At 47.5% G+C, this 20,069-nt stretch overlaps 1 protein-coding gene across 6 annotated transcripts in view; it reads right to left on the bottom strand.

The window, feature by feature from the left end:
• LOC138755018 (insulin receptor substrate 1-B-like) overlaps window positions 1-20,069 on the bottom strand; it is a 130,926-nt gene that overhangs the window by 90,733 nt on the left and 20,124 nt on the right. For 5 of the 6 annotated variants that reach the window (XR_011351991.1, XR_011351992.1, XM_069920161.1 and 2 more), the window contains exon 2: window positions 14,038-16,320. Coding sequence is in view for 4 of the 6 variants with exons in the window: in XM_069920161.1 (XP_069776262.1) it covers window positions 14,038-16,320 (2,283 nt within the window). In the remaining 2 variants the exon portion in view is untranslated. Of the gene's footprint in view, window positions 1-3,344; window positions 4,114-14,037; window positions 16,321-20,069 lie in introns of those variants that run through there. The other variant, XM_069920162.1, reaches the window with a different exon arrangement.

The raw sequence follows: 20,069 nt of genomic DNA, 5'->3' as shown, positions 1-20,069 counted from the left end.
GTCCTATTAACCACTGTACTGGGCACGTAGAGGCCAATAAGCCGATCATCTGTAAGTGCTGGGATTTGTTTATAACAAGAAATGTGGCGTCATGGAGCATTTAAACATAGTAGAGCAACGGCAGACAGTGCACTCAAAATCCAGATACAGAAGTTAATATCATAAGACCATAAGACACAGGAGCAGAAATAGGCTCTTCAGCCCATCGAGTCTGGCCTGCCTTTTATTCAAGAGCTGATCTTTTTTCCCACTCAGCCAACTTTGGAATATTGTGTGAAGAATATATAGCTGCCTTCTCTGGCAAGCCGATTCTGTATCCAGAAAGCAAGGTCTCTTTGGATTCCCTACTTCGTTACTGTCTGAATCTGCCTTTCAAAGGGACGGTTATCAATTGAAATCCACATACACTATATCCATCAATATTCTTCGTTTCATCCTCAAAGAATTCAATCAGACACGACCTTCCCCTGGTTCAAGATGCCTTTACATAGGAGAAGAAATAGGCCATTCAGCCCACTGTGTCTGCCCCATCATTTAATCCTGAGCTGATCCATTCTCCCACTCAGCCCCACTGCCTGGCTTCTCCCTATAACCTTTGATGCCCTGGCTAATCAAGAATCTATCAATCTCTGCCTTAAATGCACCAAATAACCCGGCCTCCATGACCACCTGTGGCAACAAATTCCACAGATTTACCACCCTCTGGCTGAAGAAATTCCTCCGCTTCTCTGTTCTAAGTGGACACCCTTCAATCCTGAAGTTGTGCCCTCTTGTCCGAGACTCTCCCACCATGGGAAACAACCTTCCTACGTCTACTCTGTCCATGCCTTTTATGGCCTAACAAGCCACCCTATTTGAGTTCGCTTAATCATGGCATAAAATGCCTTGCCTGCTCACCACAGCCACATGAATAAAAAGAGGCCAGGTAATTTCAGAAGATTATTCCCTCAGTGCTGGTCAACGAGCTCCAAACCCCACTCTGCAAATGGATTCTTCTTCATCTGAAGACCACAGTCGGTAAGAATTGGAAACGTCTCCTCATTGACGACCAACACAGGGGCATCCCAAGGATGCGGGGCTCATTCTACTCTACACAAACGTCTGTGTGACCAGGCACAATTCACATTCTACCCACAAATATGCCAATGGCATTATGGTCAATGAGGAAGCGTACAGGAGAGAGATAGAATCAGCTCGTTGAATGGAGTCATGACCTTGCACTCACGTGAAACACGAAAATCTGCAGACACTGTGGTTGAAGTAAAAAAAAAACTAAATATGTTGGCAGGCGTCTGAGCAGAAGAGTAAAGTGTTGGGCGGGAAGGTGTGGTCACAAAGGTGATAGATGGAGAAGGGAGGAAGAGGAGAGCAGAGGAAAGGGATGGCTGGGTGAAGGGAGCGGGGCGAACTCGAAAGGAGAAGGGGAGGAGGGAGGAGAGCAGGTTAGCAGAAACCGGAAAAGTTGATGTTAATGCCATCTGGCTGGACAGAGATAATCGGGTGCTGTTGCTCAAATTTGTAGGTGATCTTGGTGGGACAGTACACAAGGCCATGGACGGACATGTGAGCGTGGGAGTGTGACACAGAACTGAAATGACTGGCTACTGGGAGGTCTCGGTCACTGTAGCGGACGGAGCTCAGCGATCTCCCAATCTGCGCTCAGTCTCTCTGATGTAAAGGGAGCACCAGATGCAGTAAATCAGTCCAGCGGACAGACAAGTGAAGTGTTGCTTCACTTGAAAGGCTGTTTGGGAACCCGTTCCATAGTGAGGAAGGGAGGTGTGGGCATTTCACTTCCTGCGGCAACAGGAGAAGGTGCTGGGGGTTTGGTGGGGGTTGGGGGGGGAGATTGGTGGGGAGGGATGAGTGCACGAGGGAGTCACGGAGGGAGCAGCCCCCTATGGAATGCAGAGAGGCAAAGATGCACTCAATGTTAGTAAAACCAAGGAGATTATTGTAGACTTGAGGAGGAAATCAGGAGAACACGAGGCAGTGGAGAGGGTCAGGAATTTCCAAAATCTTGCCTGTCAACATCTCTGAGGCTCTGTCCTGAAGCCTCCATGTCAATGCAATCATGAAGAAGGCTCGCCAGCGGCTATACATTGTGAGGTGTTTGAAGAGATCCGGTATGTCACCAAAGACTCTTGGAAACTTCTACTGGTGTACCTTGGAGAGCATATGAGCTGGTATGGAGATGCTAAGGATCTGGACAAGAAAAAACTCCAGAGGGTAAATAACTCGGCATGCAACATCACGGGTACTAGTCTCCACTCCATCGAGGACATCAACAAGAGGCGGGTGTCTTAAGAAAGCAGCCTCTATCCTCAAGAACCCCCACCTCCCAGGCCATACCCTCTTCACTCTGCTACCATCGGGGGAAAAAGGTACAGGAGCCTGAAGATGAGCACTCAGCAGCACAAGGGCAGGTACTTCCCCTCCACCACCAGATTCCTGAATGATCAATGAACCATAGACAAGCATCACATTCCTCGCCCAACCTCAGAGGAAAAAGCTCTATTGATACCCCTTATAATTTTGTATCCCTCAATCAAATCTCTCTTCATTTCTCTGTGCTCCAGGGAATACAGTAGAAACCTAATAGCCTGAATAAACCTGAGATTTGTCTGATCTCAGAGCGAAGCAGACTCAGGCCTGGTCAGTACTTGGAGGGGAGATCGCCTGGGAACTCCAGGTGCTGTAGGTTTCTGTGAGGGGCATTGGACAAAGTGAAGCCTCTCTGTCTGCCTTACAGTGGATAAAAGTTAAAGATTTTCATGTATGTTACATTCTAAATGTAGTATTATGTGACAATAATGGAACCTTTATCTTTACCTTCATAAAGTCCTGACCAGTTCTCAGTTTCTGGCGACTGTATTTCTTCAATCTTATTGATATCTCTCCTTTAGTTAGGTGAACAAAGCTGCACATAGTACACTAATTAGGACCCTACAAAGGTGAGCATGAAGGTTTAGTATGGCATCGGAAACCCTGGCAAATTTCGACAGATATGCGGTGGAAAGTGTGCTGACTGGCTGCCTCAGGGCCTGGTATGAGGGACACCAATACCCCTGAGCATAAAGCCCTGCAAAAGGTCGTAGACACAGCCCGGGACATCACAGGCAAAACCCTCCCCACCGAAGAGAACATCTACAGGGGACGCTGCCATCTGAGAGCAGCAGTGATCATCAAGGATCCACACCACCCAGCACACACTCTGTTCTCACTGTTACCATCAGGAAAGAGGTATTGCTGCCACAAGACTCGCACCCCCAGATTCAGGAACAGCTGCTCCCCCCTCCACCATCAGACTCCTCAATGACAAACTCAATCAGGACTCATTTAAGGATTCTTACTTTGACATTTTATTGATTTTTTTCTATCTGTATTGCACAGTCAGATTGTTCACATTTCTTTATTTGTTTACATGTATACATTAAGTACAGCTTTTTTGTACTGCCAATAAGTGCCGTGTCCATAGGAAAAAGAATCTCAGGGTTTTATGTGATGTCATGTATGTACTTTGACAATAAATCTGAAATCTAAATTTGGCCTCTCTCGAGTCTTCTACAACTTCAACATCATATCTCAATTCCTTACCTTTCCTCAGTACTTTGATTTATGAAGGTCAAGTTCTATTTATGACCCTATCTACATGTGATGCCTCTCTAAGGGAATTGTGCATGGATCCCAGATCCCTCTGTTCTACTGCACTCCTCAGCACCCTATCATTTATCGTGTATGCCCCAGGACATAGAAAACTACACCACCAGTCTAAGCCCTTCAGCCCATCATGTTGTGCTGACCTACAAACACCAACTCAACACCTAAACCTTCCCTTCCCTGGGCCGTCCTCCAAAATGTGCAACACCTCACACTTGTCTGCATTAAATTCCATCTGGCATTTTGCCAACCAGCCCAGACCTGGTGCAAGCTTTGAAAGCCTTCCTCGCTGCCCACTGCACCCACCCCCCCAAATCTGCGTGTCATCTACTGAATGGCCTACTTTGACTTCTGCTTTTGACAGGGTTGTCTTTGTCAGATGCGAATCGTTCTTCCAATTAGTACCATCGAGAACCTCAGTCACTTCATGTCTTTCTCAATGCTCTTCTGTTCCTAAGTGCCCAGAGAAAGAAAAATCAAGTTTAAGAGCAGTTATTAAGTGAAGCAGAATTCACTACATCTTGAATCAAGCACTGTTTTCAATGTACTTCTAGTTAATGAAGTCATGACTCAGTGAAAACATAATGATGAATGGTGAATTGAAGCAATTATTAAGGGCACATCAACCATTATGTACGAGTGATGGATGGAGCAAAAGAGTGATTAATTTAGAGTCACTACTTAGTACACCATATAATGGGATCTGAAACAAAAACAGGAAATGCTGGAGACTCTCCACAAGTCAAGTAGCATCCATGGAGAGAGAAACTGGCTCAATCAATCATCGCCATTAAGAACACGTTCAAAATCCAACAGGATTGAAAGTGCAGAGCAGGGGAAGGCGGAAGAGAAAGAAATGTCTGAAACAGGATGAGCCAAGCGAGACTAAATAACCAAAGTGATGTGGGAGAGGTTGTTCAACGCACCTGCTCTGTCTAAAAAAAAATGCAAACAGGAAGAGATAAATGGAAGGAAAAATATAAGCACAAAAGAGCAGCCCATTACTGCACTTTGGATTCATAGAACCAAAAAACAGCCCAGAAACAGGGCCTTCTTGTCTGTGCTGAACTATTATTCTGCCTTGTCCCACTGACCTGCACCCAGTCCATAGCCCCCACAACCCACCCATCTATGTACCTGTCCAAATTCTTCTTAAATGTTAAAATTGAGCCTGCATTCACCACCTCAGCTGGCAGCTCATTCCACATTCCCACTGCTCTTTGTGTGAAGAAGTTCCCCCTAAACATTTCCTTTCCCCCATAACCCATGTCCTCTGGTTTGTATCTCACCCACCCTCAGTGGAAAAAGCCTCCCTACGTTTACTCTGTCTACCCCCCTCATCATTTTAAATACCTTGATCAAATCTCCCCTCATTCTTCTATGCTCCAGAGAATAAAGTCCTGACCTGCTTAACCTTTCCCTGTAACTCAGTTCCTGAAGTCCGGGCAACATCTTAGTAAATCTTCTCTGCTCTCTTTCAATCTTATTGATATCTTTCCTGTAGTTCAGTGGCCAAAACTGCACTTGATGCTCCAAATTGGCCTCACCAATGTCTTATACAACTTTACCGTAACATCCCAACTCTTAGACTCAATACTTTGATTTATGAAGGCCACAATGCCAAAAGTTCACTTTAAAAGCTCATCTACCTGTGAACCCACTTTCAGGCAATTATGTGTTTATATTCTCTGTTCTACCGCAATCCTCAATGCCCGACCATTTACCGTGAACATTCATTTCTTGGTTTGTCCTTCACACTTAGTCTGCGTTAAATCCCATCTGCCATTTTTCAGCCCTTTTTTCCAGCTGGCCCAGATGCCTCTGCAAACTTTGAAAGTCTTCCTCATTGTCCACGACGCCCCAAATCTTAGTGTAATCTGAAAGCCTGCTGATCTAATTTATCACATCATCATCCAGATCATTGATATAGATGACAATGGTCTCAGCACCGATCCCTGAGGCCCACCACTCGTCACAGGCCTCCAGTCTGAGAAGCATCATCCACCTCCACTCCCTGGCTTCTCCCATACGGTCAACGTCGGATCAAATTCAAAAATCACATATAACCATCTTATCAAATTTCGATCAAAGCTGGTCAATACTGACGAAAGGTCAGCTCATATTAACTATTTTTCTCGCCACAAGCAACTGCCTGACTTGTTTCAAATTTCCAGTTTAGTTTCTCAATTCCTGTATTGTTTGCTTTTTACCTTCTCTCCCAGTTTCATTCATCTACATGTTTTCCAGATGGATCAGTAGTGATTAGCAAAGTTTTGCCACACACTATCAGCATTTGCATCATTAAGTCCCCCCCTGAACACCAAGCTATCAACAATTTTGTGGTAAATCACTGTATGTATATATTTATATGATTGGGTGACTATACCTCCCACAGGCTCCAGAATAAAGGTGACTGTACCACAGCCCCCTCCCCAGTGCAGAACAGTCGAGCAGCATGGATGGGCCTTTGTTCTAAAGCGAATAAAAGCCCATCAGTTTGCTTAACTTCAGTCTTTTGGAGTCATTGATGGTGTATCAGACGTTCCACCTGTTCACGCCATCCCACCCTTCTCTACAACTTCAAAGGTGTTGATTTTTATTTTATTTTCTAATTTTGATGAAAGACAAACAAGCTGAATAAACCACCCACCCCACCCCCCCTCCAACCATCGACGCGATCTACCGGGATCGTTGTCTGAAGAGGGCACGTAAAATCATCGAGGGACCCCTTCCACCCCCGCACACAGCATCCTTCAGCTGCTCCCGTCAGAGAAGAGATCCAGGAGGATCAGAACCAGCACCACCAGGCTGAGGAACAGCTTCTTCCCACGGGCAGTGAGAACACTGAACGACTGAAGGAACCGCTCATACTGACCAGCCGAGACTCTCATATTCATGAAACAATATTTATTTATTTGTATACATGAATACTTGCCTGCATATGTATTCTTTGTCTGTCTGTCTGGTTGTGTATCTGCATGTTTTATACTGAGGACTGGTGAATGCTGTTTCATTGGGTTGTACCGTGTAACCACTTCACTTGAAATGCCCTCTTTTTTTTCTCTTTGGAGATGGTTGAGTGTTTCTAGTATTTGCCATTTCTGTTTAAGATTTCCAGTGTTCATGGAGTTTTTGCTGTGGCTTTTCACATGTTTTGGACTTTTTTTTTTAATTCCCACCTTCACTAACAGGGGTTGCTACCTGCCTTGATTCTACCCAGTGTGCCATGGCTTGGCGATCTGCCCCAGAGAAATTCATCCTAGGTTTAAGAGTGTAAAACTTCCAGTGGGATTACTGAGGGAGTGTTCCATTTACTCTGGGGTGGTTTTCGGATGTGACTTTAATCTGAAGATGATCTGTCATGTGGATGTAAAAGATCCCACAAACCCCAGGGGCAGAGAAGCAAATAAATTTGTCCTGTGTAACATTATGGGTCAGGTTTATGTATGAAAGAAACTTGATAAACTTCAATAGACAGGAATCCAATGGTTAACTATTCAATAATTTAAATTCTGTTCATCTCGAACAACAGCGCCCAGCTTTGGAGATGAAACAATCAATTCAGTTACCAAGCATAGGCTCTTTGGCACTAAAGTTTCTACTATTGGTTTTGAATGAAAGTCAATAAGTATAGTCTCTAATAATGCTCGGGAAATGGACAAGAATAATTTCTCAATTTACTGGCTTAATGCTTTATGGAGATTACCAATATCTCGCTGCTTCACATATCATATGGATCTTTGTAGATTTCCTCCTCCCAGCCAAGGTTTAGTTGAGGAAATGGTATATGCCAGTATATACGGTGGCATGTCACCCCAAAATGTCACCCCAAAACAAGGGGTCATCTTCTATTGCCAAGTATAAAATCTGAACCTTAACCGCAAAGGCTCAGTACTTTCCTGTGGGATACATCTGCCTAGTTCAACTGCCCGCCGGCTCTGTACAGCCTTTAAACGGCCTGGTGAAGGAGCCGAAGGTGGTTTACTTCAAAATATGCTAAATCTTTTTAGTGTAGGGGCAGCAGGGTTAGTGTAGGGAGGGCACAGTTAGTGTTGGGGAAGCACGGTTAGTGTAGAGGAAGAATGGTTAGTGTAGGGGGAACACGGTTAGTATAGGGGGACAAGGTTAGTGTAGAAGAAGCATGGTTAATGTAGGGGGGTCATGGTTAGTGTGGAGGGGGACATAGTAAGTGTAGGGGAACACAGTTAGTGTAGAGGGGGCATGGTTAGTATAGGGGAAACATGGTTAGTGTAGGGGCAGCACAGTTAGTGTAGAGGAAGCAAGGTTAATGTAGAGGGGACGGTTAGTGTAGGGGACACGGTTAGTGTAGAGGCAGCAGGGTTAGTGTAGAGGCAGCAGGGTTAGTGTAGGGGAAGTGTGGCTAGTGTAGGGGAAGCATGGTTAGTGTAGGGGAAGCATGGTTAGTGTAGGGGCAGCGCAGTTAGTGTTGGGGGGCATGGTTAGTGTAGAGGCAGCACGGTTAGTGTGGGGGGACACAGTTAGTGTAGGGGCAGCACGGTTAGTGTAGGGGCAGCACAGTTAGTGTAGGGGGGACACAGTTAGTGTAGGGGAAGCACGGTTAGTGTATGGGCAGCAGGGTTAGCCTAGCAGTTAGCGCAACGCCTTTACAGCGCCAGCAATCGGGACCAGGGTTCGAATCCCAAGCTGACTGTAAAGAGTTGGTACGTTCTGCCCGTGGCTGCGTAGGTTTTCCCTGGGGGCTCTGGTTTCCTCCCACCGTTTGAAATGTACCAGGGGTTGTAGCACAGGTTCATGGGCCAAGATAGCCTGTTCTGGTGCTGCAGGTGTAAATTCTAAAATGTAAAAAAACCTGAACCTTCACTGGGTGATTTGTATTTAAAATATTGTCACTCTACCGGACAATGGGATGGTTGGCAACTAAGTTGCGGAAGTAAGTAGTCTTAATCAGCAAAAACCTATATTTTAAGTGGAAATTCAGGGGTTCGTCTAATACACTGGCATATATGGTAACTGGATTCGTAACAAAGGTAATTCAATGGATTTGATTTTTACTTCAAACCTCCACCTCAAAAACTACAAAGGCTCTGAAGATGGATGGCGCTGACGCTGGGTGGCTTTTATTATTCCCTCTTTGAGGCCGATGGTGATACAAACACTTGACCGAAGGAACCATTGGCTGCACCAGTAAAATGGACTGTGGCACTGCACACACTCAGCAGCAGGGCTGCAGTAATAAGAACACATCACCCTATCAGGATTGTCATCATTGATCCAAACACTCAACCCCAGTACAAATAGTAGGAAAACACAGGGCAGTCAAACACACACAAAACACAGATAAGACTTTTTTTTAAATAATTCTGACTCCATCAACCAGATTAGGCCATGATTACTTGTACTTTGGTCAGCTGAATATTTAACCCAGCTGATGAGGAACAACGTACAGACTGACAGGTTCTGTTGAAAAGCTGTCCAGTTAGTCCCACTATCTTCTCTTTCCCTGTACCTCTACTGTAACTTCTTGGTCTTCAGTCAGGCCACAGGAATAAAAATGGGAAGATTTCAGTTGACCACAGTGCCAGCCTCAATCTTGCCAAGTGAGAAAGTGGTTTCAAAGCCGTCACCAGAGACGAGAACAGAACACCCATAAGACACACTTATCGAGTCTGCCCTGCCATTTAATCATGAGCCAATCCATTTCCCCACTCGGCCCCAATGCCCGGCCTTCTCCCCATAACCTTTGATGGCCTTTCAATCTCTGCTTTCAATACACCCAATGAATTGATCTCCACAGTCATCTCTGGCAACAGATTCCACAGATTTATCAGCCTCTTGTTGAAAAAATTTGTCCGAATTTCTATTCTAAGCAAAAGCCCTTTAATCCTGAAGTTGTGTCCTCTTGTCCTGGACTCTCCCACCATGGGAAACAACTTTCTGCATGTCTCTCCCCACGTCTTTCAACATTCAAAATGTTTCATTGAGATCCCCCCATATTCTCCTAAATTCCAACAAGCACAGGCCAAGAGCAGTCAAACCGTTTCATTCCTGGAATCATCCTTGTGAACCTCCTCTGAACCCTCTCCAATGTCAGCATGTCCTTCCTTAAATGAGGAGCCTGAAACTGAACATCTTCAACATCTCACTCCGGCAGAGCATGGTACCCACTTGTTTCAAATAGGCCTCGATTGTACCGCTGCCCAAGAAAAGTGTGGAAACCTGCCTTAACGACTACTGACCAGTGGCATTAACATCCACAATGAAAAAGTGTTTCGAAAGGCTGGTGTTGAAGCACATCAGCTCCTGCCTGAGTGGCGAAATGGATCCATTTCAATTTGCTTACCATAGCAAAATGTCCACGGCAGGTGCCATCTCATTGGCTCGACACAAAGCCCTGGAACACGTGGCAGCAAAGATACATACATCAAGATACTATTTATCAATGATAGTTCAGTATTCAATACTATCAAACCTGATCAGCAAAATCCAAATCAGTGAAGATTGATAAGAACATTTTATTCACAATCTCCATCAGTCCCTGAGCGCCACAGGGCTGTGTACTTAGCCCCCCTGCTCTACCCACTTTGTACAAACGACAACCACACCATCTAAAAATTTAATGTGTTATGAGTCCAGAGGACACCAAAACCCAGCAGCAATAGATAAGCCCCACGACAAAAGGTTACTTAAACAGCTGTCGATACCACGGTAGTGGGTTATATAAAATGAAGAGAAGATTCAACACACTGGAGGGAGACTGAAAACTTGGTGCACCAACAACCACCTCGTGCTCAGTCACCAAATCCAAGGAGCTGACTGTGGACTTCAGGAGGGGAAAGGAATCTGAACTTCGAAATTTGTTTCTGCGCAAAGGTAGAGCCAAGCCCAAGATCATAAAAGCACAACATACTCAGGCAAGTTCCGTCTCTACAATCGAAGGATGTAAACGCTGTCATGCAACCACGTCAAAGCAATACTGTAGCAGTCTTGGAGTTAAACAAGACGGTCTGCAGATGCTGGGATCGAGTGCAATGCACGTTCGTGCTGGAGAAGACCTGGTGGAGGATTTTCTCCAGCAGGTTTCCCTATTGCTGTTGGAGACGTGACTGTTTTCTTAATTTACAGCATTATCACTGCTGCTTAAAAACAGAATGTAATATTCAGAATCAGAATTTATTGTCATAAAAATGTCAAAAAAATTGATTTGTGGCAGCATCACAGGGCAAATATTGCTATAAAATAAATAAATTTGTGCGAAAGTTAGAGGGTGAGGTAGTGACAGCGGTTCATTATCCATTCAGATATCTGATGGCGGAGAGGAGGAAGCTGTCCCTGCGTCTTCAGGCTCGGGTCCTGGGTGGTGAAGGTCCTTCATGATAAAGGTTGCTCTCTTGTAGTTGTCCTCAATGGAGTGGAGGCTGATGCTCGTAATGGTGCAGGTCAAGGTCAGAGCTCTCCTGAGGTCCACAACCACCTTCTTGGTTTTTGCTATCGGTGAATGCAAAGTGGTTACTGATCTCTCTGCCTCTTGTACACTTCCTCATTGCCTATTCCCTATCAGGATGGTAACTCACGGTGGAGTCAAGCCCATCCCCCAGCTTCCAGTCATTGGAAAGATAAATCCCACCTGAGCTCTCACTCCAAATACATTGCAGGATGTAGCAAGACAACGGAAATGAGAAAAAAAAGATGTTGGGTTAACACTGGGGCAGGAAGCCTTCTCTGTTCCAAATGTAAAAAAAGCTTTGTTTTTGAAAGAAATTACATTTCTTTATTTGACTACAGGCAAACGTGATGTTTTCTCTGAAGTGACAATTACTTCAACTTAACCAGGATCATCTCCCACCATCTCCAATCATCCACTGGGATCAATTAGCTCTCAGCCACAAACAGCAGAAGCTCCTCCAAGAACAATGGAACATGTCACCCCTCATGGCTGACCTGTGTAACTGCGTCATAGGGAAATATGTCAAGACCACTGGAAGGCTGACATTTTAGATTTCAGATTTATTATCAGACTACATACATTGCATAACATACGACTCTGAGATACTTATTCCTTGTGAGTGAGGCAGAATTACCACTTATTGATATAAGTACAGATAAACTGTACTCAATGTGTACAGGCAAACAAATCATGAAATGTAAAAAATTGACTGTGCAATGAATACAGAGAGGAAAAAAAATCAATAAAATGCAAAGTCAGAGTCCGTAAATGAGTCCCTGATTGAGTTTGTCATTGAGGAGTAGATGGTGGAGGGGGAGCAGCTGTTCCTGAACCTGATGGTTGCGAGTCTTGTGGTCCCCAAGACCTCTTTCCTGATGGCAGCAGCGAGAACAGAGCGTGCGCTGGATGGTGTGGATCCTTGATGATCACTGCTGCTGCTCTCCGACAGCAGCGTTCCCTGTTGATGTCCTCGACAGTGGGGAGGATTTGGCCTGTGAGGTCCTGGGCCGTGTCCACAATATTTTTTAGGGATTTATTCGCTGGGATATTGGTATCCCCATACCAGGTTGTGGTGCAGTTGGTCAGCACACTTTCCACCACACATCTGCAGAAATTTGACAGGGTTTCTGGTGTCGTACCAAACCTCGGCAAACTCCTGAGGAAGTTAAGGTGCTGATGTGCTTTCTCCACGATGCCATTGGTGTGTTGGGTCCATGAAATATCCTCCGAGATAGTGACTCCCAAGAACTTCAATTTTCTCACCCTCTCCACCTCTGATCCCCCAGTGATCACTGGATCGTCCACCTCTGCCTTTCCCTTCCTGAAGTCAACAATCAGCTCCTTGGTTTTGGTGACATTGAGTGCGAGACTGTTGTTGGAGCACTATTCAGCCAGGTTTTCAATTGCCCTCTTATACACTGACTCGTAGCCCTTTTTTATACAACCCACCACGAACAAATTTTAGAAGGTGTTACTGTCGTACCTAGCTGCACGGTGATAGGTATAATGAGAGTGGAGCAGGGGGCTAGAAACTCAGCCCCATGGTCCTCCGACACTGATGGAGATTGTGGAGAAGTTCTTAACCATCCTCACTGATCGTGGTCTGGTTATTAGAAATAGGTCCAGGATTGAGGGAATTTGTGAAGAGACATTCAAGAGAGAAATCCAAAAGTGAGGAGCTTTGATCATTTCTCCGAGGAGGGCCTGAAGACAGTTTTCTGAAGGATTATAGGAAGAGTGGAGAAATGAAATAAGTCCTCACAGTTTGGATCATAATGTGCAAAAAGGTGATTCAATGCCTCCTTTTATTGCTCCCACCTTGAGATGCTGCATCAGCATCACTGGTGAAGGGCGGCATCACATCCTCTTTATTTCAACGGTAAAACCTCACCAATCTACTATATGGACTGTTCAGAAATTATGAGTAAAACACAAAAGTCTGCAGTCACTGTGACTGAAGTGAAAACACAATTGCTGGAGAAACTCAGCAGGTTCAATAATGTACTGCAAAGATAAAGATGCAGAGCCAATGTTTTGGGCATGAGCCCTTCATCAAGGTTCAGAAATTAGGGTGGGTTCCAGTCTGACTCACTGGGTGCTGATGCCTGCACCGCCCTCAACTGTGGGCCAGCGGACCCACCGCCCCTCCAACAGAGAAAGAACCAGTGTACCCACTGTCCCTCGAACAGAGAAGGATCCAGCGGACCCACCGTCCCTCCCACAGAGAAGGAACCAGTGTACCCAGCTTTCCAACAAGACAGTGAGACCCAATGTCCCCCCCCACCCTCTCCTGTACACAACACAGTGAGGCCCAGTGTTCCCCTCCTCTCCCCACAACACAGTGAGGCCCAGTGTTCCCCTCCCCGTCCACACAACACAGTGTCCCCCTCCCCTGTCCACAACACAGTTAGGCCCAGTGTTCCCCTCCCCTCCCCACAACACAGTGAGGCTCAGTGTTCCCCCCTCCCACCTCCCCACAAAAACAGTGAGGCCCAATGTTTCCCTCCCCTCCCCACATCACAGTGTCCATATCCCCTGTCCACAACACAGTGAGGCCTAGTGTCCCCCTCCCCTGTCCACAAAACAGTGAGGCCCAGTGTCCCCCTCCCCTGTCCACAACACAGTGAGGCCCAGTGTTCCCCCTTCCCCACAACATTGCAGGTACCGAGTTCTTCACTCTGCTGAATCTCACTGGGTTCTGCTCTGTGCCTCACCTTACTAACTCCTCATTAAACTACCATAGAACAGCTTGAAAAAGTTGATTTAAAATGTGTTGCAAAGTCCATTGGAATAACACTCTGCTGTCCGGAAAGTCTGTCAGCCTGCCTCCACTGCCTAATTCAACTGACATGCAAATTTCACTTTCAAATGTGAGATTTGCAAAAGACAAAATTAACAATAATAATCAATTCTGACCAATGAATGAAAGGAATTGCTTGAAAAACACTCACCCTCATTGTTATTTTTATGGCTTCTTAATTCCTCGGACTTGTGAAAGTCAATGCTGGCGTAAGCATTCAACATCGGACTGCTGTTTGCTTGCGTATAAAGCCTCTGCAAGGGTGAGAGTTCTGTCTTGCTCCTGTCTGTACCCAGATCCAAGTCGATGTAGTTCAGACCATTCTCGAAGCCAATCGACATGTGACGTGACATTATTGCATAAGGCTCCTCCGAGCCACTCCCAACACTGGCGTCTGCGGGTGGCCAGACATTCTCAAAGGATGCAGAGTCACAGCATCTCACTGGGTCGGCGCAGGGCACAGGGGGAGGCGGTGCAGCAGAGACGGGCAGAAAGGTCTCAGAGCAGTGGCGGCGTCTCCTCTGGGCATCAGCGCAGATCACCCTGGCTCTTCGGTGGGGGTCAGGGCTCAGATCCGAAAAGCCAGTGGGTTTTAGGGCCCCTTGAGGGGAAGGTCCAGCTGCATGCTCCCCCGGAGGTACCTGGCCGAGATCCAAATTAACATATTGGGAGGCTGGCGCTGGAAGGCGATGGAACACATCAGCTTGAGGACCCAGCCTGGGCAAGGTGTGGGGCAGGTGGGCCTCAGCACGGATTTCAATGCTGACATACTCTCCAAGGCTCTGAGACTCTGGGGGGCATTCTCGCCGGCGGGGAAGAGTGTTGGCCTTGGCTACATCGATGGAGAGACCAGTCTGGCGCCCCCCACATTTCCTACCCAGTCTCGGGGGCTGCTGGCCAGCAGCTGATGCCGAGGTGGGGCATCGACCCTCTACCTCTCCCAGGCTGTCGCAGCTGCCACCGATGGAGGAGGACGAGGAGAGGGAGAGCTGGCCAGAGGAGCTAACGGTGGCTGTCTGCCTGTAGCAGCGGGGAAGCGAGCGGTAGCCAAGGTAGGAGTTGTCTGCCTGTTCACCTTCCTCACCACAGGGCGGCACAGGGGTGAGGGGGCTCCCCGGGGGCGTACTGGAAGCTGACCGACTGCTGGGTGACATGTTCATATAGTCGCTGACTCCATCGCCTATCCCCAGCTTGCAAGTGAGTGTCCGGGCCCAGCCTTCAGGGGAGCAGCTCCCACTGGGTGACATGAGCATGTAACCTCCTGCATGGTGGTCTGCTGGCCAGGGACCCAATATCTGCAGGGGCACTGAGGCCCCCTTTGGGGTCATCGTCACGTAGTCACCTCCCTGGCTGTGCCCAGGTACCACCCCGGGCAACATGGCCATGTACCCATTGTCTGTAACGTCTTTGTACCCTCTCTCGGCTGGCTCGGGAGTCTTCGAGGTCGGCCAGCTCCCCTTGCCTGGCCAGGCTTGCTTGCTCAGGCCACACTCCCCCGGCTCCTCCTCTCCCTGAATGCAAGCCCGCCTTAGGAGCTGCCGCTGCTGGGGTTGGGCTGGGCCGCACAAGGCAACGTAATCCCGGGGATGGCCCTCCAGGGGGAAGTAGGCAGGGCTGGAGCCCAACTCCCCCTCGCCATCAGACGAGGATGGGGGGGAGGAGGAGGCTGAGGGGGAGGAGAAGCCGCGGTCAGCGGTCAGGCTGGGAGCCAGGCCCACAGTGCAGGGCGAGCGTCGGGAAGAAGGGTCGGGCGTCGACCTTGTCTGGCCCAGCAGTGGGTGGGCCTTGATGGGTCCCTGTTGCGAGGGGGTCAGGCCAGCGCCAGGGGAGGTGCTGGCTGGGAATTCATCGGCCGAAGCAGGGCGAGAGGAGGGGGAGGAGACACTGCTGCCATCACTCGAGGTTCGTGCCCTGGCCGAGTTGCAGCGCTGGGCAGGCGAAGTAGCATCTCCCCTCCTCGTGGAGAAGCCCACCTGGCTGGGTGGCAAATTGGCCAGGTGGTAGCGCCTAGGTGGCGCAGAGATGGGGTTGGAGCTGGACGATTGGCTCTTGCTCCTCAGCCGGAACTCCTCACTCATGGCCTTCATGGCTTCCAGGATGGTCTCATGCATGTTCTGGGCAACCACAGAGTCATCCACCTGCATCCAGAACTCTCCGGGTCCTGTGACAGCCGATCGCCCCACTTCCACGAAGAAAAAGTTGTCCGAGTGGCCACAGCGCCGGATGTTCATCAATTGCAGAACCACTGCCGCGGCGTCGGAGTTCAGCTTCACCAGGTTGATTGTCTTCTCTGTCAGGCACAGCCGGTAAATGCCACTCATGTTCCTTGACTGGCCCAAGCCTCGGGGACGAAGGTTGACCTGCCAAACCTCCTTGAATGCCGGTCCGGGTGCCATGGAGTAGTTGGAGTCTCCATTTTCGACGTAAGTCTTATCTGAAATTAAAATCAGACCAAATCACACTATTAGACTTCTTTGGTAAGTATTAAAATCAATGCCCTTTACTAACAGACTGGATAGTGGAAATAGACATTCTTTATCTTCACAAAAACATTCAGAGTACAGTTGAAGTCTGAAAATTCGGACTGATTGGGGATTGAGTGGGTCCAGATTGACAGATTTTCCAGGCAGTTCTTCTAAAATTCAAATATAGGGAGGGATAAAGAAAAGATGAACAGGTAAATTTCGACAGTTCATTCATTAGCAAATGCAGCGTGCTTCATTGATCAAAACGAGAAGTTTTAAAGAAAAATAAAGTTGTCGCTTGTTGCCCACTAAGCATCTGTGGCACTTACGCCTGCATGCAGAAGTCCACTAAATTTAAAAAGTTTGGGAGTTCTCAAAATGTCCAGATTCTCGGGTAGTCTGGATTTCTGGACTTCCAGTCTACTATACAATTCCATCAGAGCTGCAACATGACCTCACGACTCCTGAACTCAATCCCCTGATTAATGAAGCCCATCAGTGTGGGGACTGGTGGTGGGCTGTCAGGGGGGAGGGGGCAGTGGGATCAGTGTGGGGGCTAGTGGTGCGCTGTCAGGGGGGAGGGGGTAGTGGGATCAGTGTGGGGGCTAGTAGTGGGCTGTCTGGGGGAGCGTGGTGATGGAATCAGTATGTGGACTGGTGGCGGGCTGTTAGGGGGAGCAGGGCAGTGGGATCAGTGTGGGGACTGGTATTGGGCCATCAGGGAGAGCGGGGTGGTGGATTCAGTATGTGGACTGGTGGTGGGGGGGAGCCGGGTAGCAGGACCATTGTGGGAACCAACAGTGGGCTGCCAGGAGAGTCTCCGGACAGCCCGCCACCAGTCCCCACACTAATCATACTGCCCCCCCCACAAGCCCCCAACAAGAGATAGCAGCAATGCTAGGAGCCTCACAGCGATGATGGTCACTGTCAACATTACTCACCATTATCACCCAGATTTCAACTTTGCATATAAGACCCGGGGGATATTTTGAAGCCATATTTGGGGGAAAAAAGTCAATCTTGTAAGCAGTATTTTGATCCTCAAACTCACTACCTAAGCTCAGAATCGTGGAGAATCTCTCGATTTCCATCCTCACTCTATTCAGAGCCGAAAGAATTTCTGTGTTCAAGTGGCCAATGAAAAGTCATTGTCACAGGTACAATAAAACCAGCTCTTTACAAACATTATTCTTAATCTCACTCCACTGCCTCCTACCTTCCTCCCCACCTCCACCCCCCAGATTGATATTTAAATGCATTTGGAAGGAGGAACATCGAAGGTGACTGTTCAGCAAATATTAACATGCCGTCTCCAAGTCATGACACTGGCCTGTTGCATTTGCTGAGTGACTCAGACAAATTGTTTGTGCACCTTGTTTTGTGCGTTGGGTGAATCATGAGGAATCATCTAATGTCAAAAGCACAGAAGCATTTGGCCTATCATGCTTAGTCAGCCTATTTCTTCCATGCCCTTCTACATCACGATATTCCTTCATGTATTTACCCAATCATTTTCTGAGAACTCGCTGCTGAATTTTATTAAAGGGCAGCGCATGACCATTAATAACGTGGCACAGTTGGCGCAGCGCCAGCGACCAGGGTTCATATCCCAGTACCGTCCGTAAGGAGCTTGGACGTTCTTCCCACGGGGTTTCCTCCAGGGGCTCCGGTTTCCTCCCACCCATCAAAACGTACCGGGGTTGTTGGTCAATTGGACGGCACGGGCTCATGGGCCAAAAGGGCCTGTTTCTGAGCTGTTCGTCTCAATTTTTTTTAAAATAATGCAGTTCAAGTCCTCTTTATCTCCCTGGTGTTTTGTTTAAACAAAAGATTGTGTTTTCCAGTTCATGGGAAGTTTCTCTTTTGAGCAACCACAGTAAACTTCCCCTAGCTCTCAAAAGAATCACTGTGTAACCATCATCTCTTATCAACGATAATTAAAGTTTTAAAAATCAAGGCCTACTCGACTTTGGACCAAAGGTGTCAGTGACCATGAGGGTGACGGACAAACAATGAGGGGCGCTGGATACATTCTCCTTTCTGGCTCCGAAGAGTACGCGCAGAGGTCGCTGGAAGCATCCAGTGGAGCAGGCTGCTGGCAGCCACATTGCCTGGCCCAACCCCCCCACCCCGGCCAACGGGAGGCCAAACTAAGTTCATGCAATTGCTTATAATTGTCTGTTAAAATCATCTGGTCAGAGACGGACTTTAAGATATCCCACAGAGTACAAAACTATCAGTTAACATTAAGATTGTAAACTTACACCACAGAAAAAAAATTAATTTATCTAACAGGTGTGAGCTGGCATTAATATCTTGTGAAGAACCTTCCATCAAATCAGCTATTAATTTCACCCACAAGTTTATTCATATTACCCTTAGATTTGTCTACTTGAAGCATAGTTCTGAATTTTAAGAACCCTCCGGAAAGAGTTATAAAACTAAGAGCAGCAACTGTACTTAATGGCCAGGAAAGTCATGCAGATCAGATGGGGGTCAATCTCCCAGCTGGATTTATTAGTCATTGTACCTTTCTCCCCAATTGTGGACTCCGCTTCGGCCTACAAACTCTATACTCTCAAAATTTCACCTCTGAAACTTAATCAGGAACCTTGACTTTTGAGACAGATTGCGGCTCCGGTTAAAGAGTGGGAGGAGCTGCCCAGCACATTTAGGGAGCCAGCAACGAGGCTCCGTGAACTCAGTGGTCTTGTAAACCAGAGTTCGTTCCTCGCCGGGGTCTCACTTCTGTGAGGGATGCTTTTCGGTAACTCTGTCTTCCTTACAGTAATCGAGAGGAGTTAAAAAGAAGATACGAGGTTCCTCTGGCAGACAAGGTAAAGAAAAATCGCAAGGGCTTCTACAGATATATTAAAAGCAAAAAGTTATCAAGGCACAAAATTTGTCCTCTTGAAGATCAGAGTGGTCATCTGTGCATGGTTCCAAATGAGATGGGGGGGACGTTACAAAGATTATTTGCTCAGAAGATGGGCACTCAGTCTACAGAAGGGAGGCTAAACAGCAGTGAGGTTGTGAGCCCTATCCAGATTACAGAGGAGGAGGAGGAGTTTGCTTTCTTGTAAGGGAGGTTAAATCGCAAGGGCCTGACAAGATATTCAATCTGAACTTGAGGAAGGCTTGCGCAGAAAGTGCAGGGGCTCTAACGGAGGTATTTAAAATGTCTTTGGTCACAGGTGAGGATTAGAGAGAAGATAATGTTTATCGTTGTTCAAGAAAGGTTCTGAGAATAATCTGGGAAAGTATAACCCGATGAGTCTGATGTCAGTCCATCCATGGCCCATCCCTTCGCAAGCGAAGATGAACACAGTGCCTTGTAGCTTTTCAGCTGTGGGCACCGTGTGCCGGGGCAAGGACCAAAGCCTCCCTCTGTGTCCCACGCCACTGGGCCTGGCGGAGTGCAAGGCATGTCAGCCAGAGGGACGCGGGATTGCCCCGCAGTGGTCTGCTCCAGGACCGTTCTCACTGGCCGTCGTCCTTACAGATCCTTCGTCCACCAAGTTTGCTGCTAGGGAAACTCTTTTCTGCGCTCTGTCGCAGCTGCCAGCCCCTGTTGCCAGACTGACATGTGCTATTTGCCCATAGCTGGGGCCCTTTCCAGTAAGTGGGTAAGTTATTGGAAGGTATTTTAAGAGACGTACTTGAATAGTCAGGGACTGATTCGGGATAGTCAACATGGCTGTGCGCTTGGTAAGGCGTG

This window comes from Narcine bancroftii, chromosome 2, assembly GCF_036971445.1.
Source record: "Narcine bancroftii isolate sNarBan1 chromosome 2, sNarBan1.hap1, whole genome shotgun sequence".
NCBI lineage: Eukaryota > Metazoa > Chordata > Chondrichthyes > Torpediniformes > Narcinidae > Narcine > Narcine bancroftii.
This window is presented reverse-complemented; position numbering and strand designations above follow the sequence as displayed.